This window comes from Rissa tridactyla, chromosome 1 (assembly GCF_028500815.1).
Source record: "Rissa tridactyla isolate bRisTri1 chromosome 1, bRisTri1.patW.cur.20221130, whole genome shotgun sequence".
Taxonomy (NCBI): Eukaryota; Metazoa; Chordata; class Aves; order Charadriiformes; family Laridae; genus Rissa; species Rissa tridactyla.
Window position 1 is genome coordinate 141,881,113 of NC_071466.1, and position 9,122 is coordinate 141,890,234.

General features: G+C 41.4%; 1 protein-coding gene across 2 annotated transcripts; it reads right to left on the reverse strand.

The window, feature by feature from the left end:
- Window positions 1–130: 130 nt before the first annotated feature.
- Window positions 131–8,840, reverse strand: LOC128904179 (C-type lectin domain family 12 member A-like). Of its 2 annotated transcripts, XM_054188141.1 has the most exons (8): window positions 8,743–8,840; window positions 8,569–8,661; window positions 5,239–5,337; window positions 4,385–4,528; window positions 3,115–3,269; window positions 1,520–1,635; window positions 530–727; window positions 131–432 (listed from the first exon to the last, which is right to left on the reverse strand). In XM_054188141.1, exons 2-7 carry the CDS (start codon window positions 8,657–8,659, stop codon window positions 559–561), a joined length of 774 nt encoding a protein of 257 aa, XP_054044116.1. In that variant the 5' UTR covers window positions 8,660–8,661; window positions 8,743–8,840; the 3' UTR covers window positions 131–432; window positions 530–558. The 2 variants fall into 2 exon arrangements, with proteins under 2 accessions (XP_054044116.1, XP_054044117.1); XM_054188142.1 differs by lacking the exon at window positions 8,743–8,840 and having other exon boundaries at window positions 5,239–5,399; window positions 8,569–8,708.
- Between the last annotated feature and the right edge of the window lie 282 nt (window positions 8,841–9,122).

Below are 9,122 nucleotides of genomic sequence, written 5' to 3' on the forward strand. Positions count from 1 at the left end.
CAGAGGAAATACGATTACTAATACAGTTCAGGAACGCTTTGGCCCACCTTCTAAGGATAACTGTGTGTATTGTATACTGCAGCCTACTGGCATATTAAAGCAGTCAGATCAACAAGACATCAGAAGCATCTCCTGAATGGAAGTGTTTAATCCTCATCAGTTGTGTTATATTACAGCTGTACAGTTATGAACTGACAAGTGGTATTAGGACTGTATCAATGGATGCTTGGGAGAGGAGCAGTGTCTTTACATGCTTGCCCTGTCACTGTGCTTCATTTCCTGGCCATCACTTCTGGCCATTTTCTCCATCACTTCTGTTGGTTAAAAACGAGTAATCATTTGTCAGTTTTGGATCTGGAATGACAGGCTTGGCTTGCTCCTGGAACTTGTCACCATTCTCGTTTCCTTAGTACGAAGACAGTTCACATATGTCTAAAAGAGAACGAAAACAGGGAAAAGGAATAGGTCTGATCCAACATATTTAAATTCTCATGTGATAGTTCTGAAAAATAAAATAAAAAAATCCAACCTTGCAGAATGTCTTCTAGCCTCTCATAATCATTTTGATCTGACAAACCAGTCCTCCTGCCAATGGTTGTTATCTCGCTGTAATCGGATGGCGGGCTTTTCACAGATACAGTAATACTGGTTTTCACATGTTGATGCGCCATATATGACACCTTTATAAAAGTATGCACAGGGTCTGAAGGAGTTTGCATCCTTTATCCTAGGAAAGAAAAATATTTATTTTTGCATCTCACTTCATTCAAATGGTGCATCGTTGCCCCTTCCAAAAAAAAAAGCCTTTGCGTTCACAAAGAATACATACCCCCAACAAAGAAATAGTGTTTAGTGACACTGTGCACCAACTCCTAGGAGGCTGACCCTGTCCTGAACATGCCAATAAGCACCCCCAGCAGACTCTAAGGGTGGATTCTAAACCGTTTCTTGTACCTGACAGTAAGAAACACAAACTCCTGGGTACCGACTGGAGGGTGCCAGTGTCTGTTTCAACAGAAATGTAAAGGAGACTGTCCAACAATGAAAAGAAAAATTGGCAAAGCAAGTTTGAAAGCAAGAAGAAACATACATTGTATTTCTGAAATAACATGCTAAACCAAAGTGAAATGATTCGGGAGAGTAAAGAGTGTCTTATATAAAAATAAAAAAGTATAAAATCAAAAGCATGAAATGAAACACCTTTCCATTGGAGTTTTTTCCTTGTGTCTTCACTGAAACAAGATGTTAAATGCAAGAGAAACATATGACATTTATGGTCAATCCGAAACTACATTGTGGAAATAAACTTTCCGGGTTTTTCCCAGTAATAGTGCCTAGATCACCCTCCGAGCAGTTCTGAGTAAGGCCAAGAAAAATCTGAAATGAAAAAGTGAGACCCAGAATCCAGAGAAAGCTGCATAAAAGTTGGCTGTTCAATGCACCCTTTGTGTCACAGAAACTGGGATTTGCTTGTGGGTGAGGACGAACTTTACATAGCGCGGGAAAGCTGCCCACTTACCAAGTCTTTTGTTCTTCTGTAAGAGCTGTGTTGTCTGCCCAATACCAGTCTCCCTGGTCATGTCTAAATGTTAATCCAAGCCAGTATGCATTTCTACGTTTTTTTTTTACCAATTCCTATGCAGAATAAGGACAATTAAAAAAAGACATTCAGGAAGATGTTAAAAATAAATATTGAGGCTCAGAAGTTGAAAGCATTGATGGAAATTGCTTAAAGAACATAAATACCACAAATTTTTAACCTTTCAGGACAAGTTCTGCCCTTAAAGGAAAAAAACTAATATTAAAAGAGAAATGACAGTAAAGCTGATTTTAATCCGAGAGAAGATAAACTTCTAGCTCTGAAGAGCAATGTCACCCTCATCAACCTGATTTAAACCCTCTGGGGTTAAAAACAATCCAACACTGGATTGTTTTCCCCCTTTTAGTCATGAGTCATTCCTCCTCTTTTACTCTGTCCTTAGCATTTGTCAACAGTGAAAAGGAAGGCTCTGCAGGGAGCTGTTGAGTTTGATTTGTTGAACCTTCATACTTGGCTTTGGCATCATTAACTTATTCCCAAAAGCTGGACCATAACAAGTAGAGGAGGTCTTAAACTTAAGCATTTAGCAATATTCTGTCCTTAAAAAATACTCTGAGCAGAACAGGTAAGAACGTAAACTTTAATAATGCTGCTCACTGCTGCTTGAGGGAATCTCTAAAGATTTTAATTCAATTTTTCTGTTGTTCTCTTCCTTCCTTCACTTATCCTTGCCACTCCCAGTGTACTTCTCCATTTTCTCTTTTTCCTCATACCTCTCAATGCTGTGATTAAGGCAGCTAGAACAGACTGCACCTCACAATCTTTGCTGTCTCCAATTTGAGAGGGTGAGAATAAAGACGCTCCCCTTTATTTCTGGGAGAAACCTGATGGCCTGCAGCTCAGTGAGAGGAACTGGCATTTGCGAGTGCTGGAGAGCAGGCAGGCCCAGCCACAACTGCTAGCTCTTGGGACGTCTTTTCTGCCTTCAGTCTTCCAATATGTCTGCTGGCATCCAGAGGCAAAAGCATTATTTCACTCTACACCTGGCATTTTCTCCTCCTCAGTTTGTTTTCATTTGCTAAAAGATTAGGCCAGATTTCAGCAGCTTGCTGCCAAGTGTTTTAATTTTGATTGAAAAGATGAGATCAACTTTTGTGGAAAGAACGTCTACAAAATGGGGAGGATTAGGATTTGCCTACAGGAAGGCCAGGTTAAAAGAGGTTTTCACCCTAATATCTTACCAAATCCTTGTATGGATCTGTAATACTTGTTAAATTGGTGAAATCACTGCCCACAACAAAACAGCCATGGACCCGCTTTCACCAGTCATCCCAGTAAGTAGCTAGCCACGGCAAGCTAAGGCAAGATGGTCTGTCTCCGACCACCTGCTGCTCAAAGGGCTGTGCTTTGTGTGGCAACGACCAGTCCTATGCCTTAGCACTGCCCAGGACACCCTAATCACTGTAGAAAAACTCCTGCTCACAGTGCCATTTAAGAAAATTATGTGTGGGGTGAGTAGTTGGTGCATGAACTTCTTTCATGAGCGAGAAACAGAGTGAGAAACCAGTCCATACCAGCTTTGCTGCCTCTTTTATCAGAAGAAGAGTGGAGTTTTGTGAGGAACAAAACTGCTGACTCTGTTCCAATGACTTCATTTCCTCGGAGTAGTAGTAACACATATTATCACCTTCCCACTTCCAGTTTGCAGGGCAGAGTACACAGTTCTGGCCTGGAAAAGGAAAACCATGGCCTTGTTTCTGTTCCCAGGCTGTCCCTGAAAGAACGCCGCTGTTGGCCTGTGACAACAGGATCTGTAGGGACTGTGGATGTTTGAGATGGCCCTCGTTCAGTCAAAATCCCGTTGTGGTCCCAGAAGGTTCAGGTCATGACAGAGGTCAAAACCGAATCATCCCCCTATCTCTTACATTCCGTTAGCACTGGGAGAAGGTTCAGGTGTTGCAAATGGGACTTATTTAGCCTAATTTTAGGAGTCTTCACAGGTGACATGAGACAACCTATTTGGATTCCTATTTTAGTCAATGAACAGAAGTAGGTGTGCCTCACGCATGCTTTTTCTGTCATTTCAGGTGTCTTTCTTGTATCCTTGCACTAACAATTTCTCTTCATTGACTAAAAGGGAGACTTAGACAGTTAGCTTGTCTGTGGAACAAAAAACGGTCACAGTAGGATCCCTTTGCCTGGTGCCCCTACTCCACAGAGTATAATTTCTGAAGAGAACTATTGCTCTGGCTGGCCCATTGTCAGAGGCCAGTTAAATAACCAAGCTGTGGCAAACTGATTTCAGAAACAGCCCTGCACTTCACACAGTCAGGAGACAGGCAGTGAACTCCCAGGTTGGTTTAGCTATGCTCCACTCACACATCACTTCTGACTTCAGGAGATTCCTGTCTTACCTGGGGTTGGTACTAGCGCGCTGTCCTGTGTGTGGACTGCTCTTCACATAGAGTGCAGTAAGCTGTCCAATTCTCAGGCAGCACTGTAAAATTGTCTTAGATGCAGATGTTGTAGGGATCCCTGAACCAGAGCTGACGGGGATGGCATGTCCAGAAGGCATCCCACAGAACCCTTTTCTATATGGAAACTAAATCCTGAAACCCTGGTACCACTGCCAGGTCCCGCACCAATGCACATGTGGCCAGTCTGGACGCCTCTCTCCAGGCACTGCATAAGGCAGATGTGCTCATTGCCTGCTTTCTAGGTAGTCACATCTGAGAAGACACAAGTTCACCTGAGGAGACAGGCCTGAGTAGACACAGAAGACACATCTCATTTCCTTCCCTGCCATGTTGAAAAATAAGCCCTCGTCAAAACTTGTTGATTTACCATTATTTTTAAGTTTTTTTTCCCCTTCCAAGCACAGCTGATTTCCTATTGCTTGCAGCATATTTGAGAAATTCGCTTGCAGCTCATTCTTTGTCATGTTGAGGTCTCGAAGTTGTGTCCTGTAGACCTTGGGAATCTGTAAAACTGAAATTCACAACAAGACATTTTCGAGTACTGTCCTTCAGAAAGGGTGGGACGTAAATAGGGCATGTCTTAGCAGATCATTAAGGATAAATAAACCATTTTGGATATATGTTACTCCTTCCTGAACAGTTGCATGTTAAGGGCTGCTGAGATGGAGAACATTTGCATAGTAGATTTCTTATTATTTGGCTGTGAGTGAACAACAATATTAAAGTGTTATTTTTTATCATATATTTCCATTGTGTATCTTTCTCTTATGTTGGTTTCCAGGCTGTGCTTTTTCCCTAAAAATGTGAACTTCAGCTCTGGATTGCAGTGGAACTGTTGTGGGTGGAAGGTAAGGGGCACAACCTATTTACTGTGATACAAAGCTTTTCCTTCCCTTCAGATCCAGCATTATCAAAGAGGAATTCACTCCATCGTTAGTCAGTACAGCGGGCATGGGGATACAGTTTTTATGAGACAAGACAATGACAGCCAGAGCAAGCAGTGAATCTCCTATTCCACCCCTTTCCAGCTCCACTCTGTGTTGCTCATTTCTAGCCTCATCATGTCAAGAAGAGGACAAAGATGCTCTGGCAAGGGAAAATGTCTGATTTGCTTGGTTGCCTATTCTCAGCTGAACCAAAAATTGCGCTGGAAGGACATGTCAGTCTGATATTATTCAGTAGCTTGAGCTCCCCAGCAAACAGAAATGCATTAGTACTTACATAAAACTGTGATGGTCACCAGCGTCACCAGCAATGCCAGGCACAGCGCAAACAATATCAGGACTACTGGCCACTGAGGGTGAGATGAAGCGGGAGGCCCTGGGAGGAATTCAGTCATGCAGTTGCTTTTACTTTACGCTTGTATATTCCTGCTGCAGAGTCTTTGCACACAGCAAAAGGTGCCCAAACAAAGTAAGAGAGTGAGAGATCACAAGAGCTTAGTGGAGAATGTGGACAACCTTGAACCTTTCAAAGGCCATAGACTGTGGCAAGAAAGATATTGAGAAAGCAAGATGTTTGAAAATTTCTAGAAAGTTGACTGCTCAAAACTGAAAACAAATGTGCACTGTAGGGTTGTGGTAATTTGTGGTGTGTGGCTTCTATCTGTGTTAATCTGGTTAATTTGAGTGCTACAGTAAACTCCTCTGGTACTTTATGGTAGTTTGAGATTTCTATCTAGGAATTCATAGAGAATTTTTCAGTAATAAAGGTTACAGCCTAGATACAGAAATGAGTGCTCAATGAGAAGAAAAAGGAACAATCTTTTCCCGAGCAAAGGAAATTTTAAGCATGTCGGTCATCCAAAAGAGACCCTGTTCATAGGAGCTGGAAGATTTTATGGGTTAAGATGCACTGAAGGAGGGAGAAAAAGCATTCAGTTTGTCAGGGAAGCACTAAATCTAAGGCAGATGTTAAAGTTGCCACTATATGGACTTTGTGGAGACCTGCAACCAGCTTGACTTAATCCAATAAAGGCAGAAGAATTGCAATGTGGAGAGGAAATTGCTAGTTTAGAAAAGGGAAAGCTGTATGTAAAACTGGGGAGTGAATTGCTGAAGGAGTAGGAACTGAAATTTAGTGTGTTAAGCTGAAGGAAGAGGAATGGAAACTACGCAGTGCGCCTCTCCTACAAATAACCTGTGCTCAGCTTCTGTGGTGAAGTAATCCTAGGCAGAATGTTGTGTATAAGACCTCACTCTGCAGAAACTCAAGTTGAGGAATATTCAGGTGAAAGAAGATCGAGCAATGGATGTTGTCTTGAACTGGTACACAGATCACTGCTGTGATTCAACCTCCCATTCACCATAAACCCCAGGTCCTCTCCAGTCTCCCTACCCAGCCTGCTCCCAGCCTGCTCCACTGCCTGAGATTAGTCCAGGCTCAGTGCACAACGACTTGTGGAGCTTCTTGGGGTTTCTGCTCACCCAGTCCTCAGGTTACTCAAGGTTTCTCTGTTTTGAGGAACCTGATAGCATCAGCCGCCACCCCTAGTTTAGCATCATTATATGTGCATCATAAATGCACTCGGTGTCATTTAAACAATATGGGCTCAGTATCAACCCCTCAGGGACCCCTGCAGGACTCTACCACCAAACAGATGTGAAGCCATCAGTTACTGCCCTTTGAGTCTGGTAGGCCAGCCAGTTTTCAGTCCACCTAACAGTCCACCATCCAGCCCATAACTTCCTCAGTTTTAAAATGGCAATACTGTAAGAGGCACTGACAAAAGCATTGCTAAATATATGTTACATCTACCACTCTCCCTGCACTTGCATTTCACCACAGAATGCAACCCCAGTCGAAGGAAGTACTCTAACTGCTTGGTGTTGTGTAAAAGAGAAATACCCAGGCCCTTCATAAAGAGAAATACCCAGGCCCTTCATAAAGAGAAAGAACACCTCCCTTCTGCAATACTTTCGCAAGTCTGATCTTACAGGCATACGACAGATATGCTCGGAGATAAAGCCTGCACAGCCTTATACATCCTAATAAGGCTTAAGGATGCATTGACTGCTGGGCTGCTGGGACATATGAATATTTTTAAGGTCAAAGTGCTTCTGTACATGCTCTGAAGTTGAATACTAGGTGCCTGCCTTTCTATTACTTCAGTTGTAGAAATTCAACTCCCTAAGGCAGGCTGCTAAATAGACTCATGTGAATTGGAGCAAAAGGGCAAAAATAAATTGTTCCTACCCCTACAAAGTCACAGCCCCAAGCTGAAGACTGAAAGCATTATAATCCACGCTTCCTGGAGCTTTCAGATGAGAAGAGACAAAGATTTTGTAGTTTGAAAGTGTGATTTCATAAACAAATACAAAATATTTTCTGGGCAGCAATATGAATCAAGACTAAGCAGTAGTTTTAGTTTTCGCTGTTTTATTTGAGTATTGCCTCAAGAATTTCTTTAGGTAATGGTTCCCTGTACTGTTCTTTCTAACCTCACACTGCTTCTGCTGCATCTAGCACAGCTTGTGCTGGATCCTCCTTCCTGTACAGTACTCCCGTTGCTCTAGAATGGATATATTTATTCATTGTGGCTGTTCCAATTTCATGTTTGCGAAATAATGCACGGACTGTGCTGTGCACTCTTAGAATCGTGATTTTTCATCACAAAATATGTGTTCTCTACCCTGGGACATAGGAGCAGGACACCTGGAGTCGTATGAGGATACCGGTGTCATTGGACATTAAAGGAAAAGAAGCCTAGAGCTTAACACAAAGACAGTTCAGATTTCTGATTTTTTTTTTTTTTTTTAAAGCCCATGAATTATACTTTGGCAATGCTCAAAACCATAACTCAATATAAAAATGTCCAAAAAACATATGTTAAAAAAGTGTAACATATGTTCAAGAAACATAACAGCATTTGAAACCACTGCTCTTTGATACAGAATTCCCAGAGAATTCCTCCTGAATCACAAGCAACTTGTCCTCTTGTCTGTAAAACTCTGCTCCAGAGACTGACCCCACAAACAGCTAGCAGTTTCTATGTTCTTTGTTCCCGTGAGTTGCAGCACTGAAATCTAGAGTTCTTCTTCACAATTTAACAAATTAATTTAAAATTAGTATTTAAAATATAGAATTTAACATGCATTCAGCACTTTAACAGAAACAGCCATTTCAAATACCAGTGCCTTAATTCAGGCTAGAACTCCAGAAGTGAAATTAAGTGAGCCAGTTAAAGCTAATGCTGTTCTAAGCTTGAATGCAAACGCATGGAGACATTACATGGAGCTGATGTAATCAGTTCTTAAAAAAATTAGTTCAGGTTAACTCTTTTGAGGTTTAGACAATTAGGACTATTTGTGGAGCTTAGTATAATTCTCAGTAATATGCTTTTCCAAGAAATAATTAGATCACTATTTCAGGTATAGTTTTCAAACTCTAAAAAGTTCAGGCAGAAATGACAGTAACAAAAAACTGGATACATTTATAACTTTTTTGATAGTAGCAAAGCTAACAAAGGCCGCTAGGTCATATAATTAAAAGTATTTCCCATCCCACCTCCTTTAGCAAGAATAAATCATAAAAGCTTCATAGATACTACACCTTTTTCCTTAGTATCTTCAGACTCTGTGATATTATCCATTTCATAGCTGTTTTCAAATTTCAGATTAGCATATGTTATTTCTTCTGTCATAGCTGGTAAAAAGAAAAGAGTCAGAACGAAAAGGTAGAAAAAGATCTAGCATTTGCAGCTAGTAAGCTAGGAAGAAAATCTACCTGGTTGCAGGGCTTCCTTATATTGGCAGACACAAATGAAGCAGCAGAGACATCAAGATACGTCTGAGCTTCCTCAGTCACAGTACTGCCAAGAAAATGTCCTCTCTCACTCATTGCTATATTCTCTTTCTTCCTCTTTACCTCGCTTCCATCCTCCCTGACTGGCGTATATTTCTTTCTGCCATTATTGAAGAAAACAGTCACTTTTGCAGAACTCTTCATTAGAACTCTTCTTCTTTTGGGTAGACAACATTTAATTCCTAATTACACCAGGTTCAGGCTTGAAGCACAGAACTGAATAAAATGTTTTACAGCTTTGAAGCTGTCTTTTAGTTTGGGCAGCTGTGTTCAGCAGCAGATTTGTGATCACACTTCAGTTT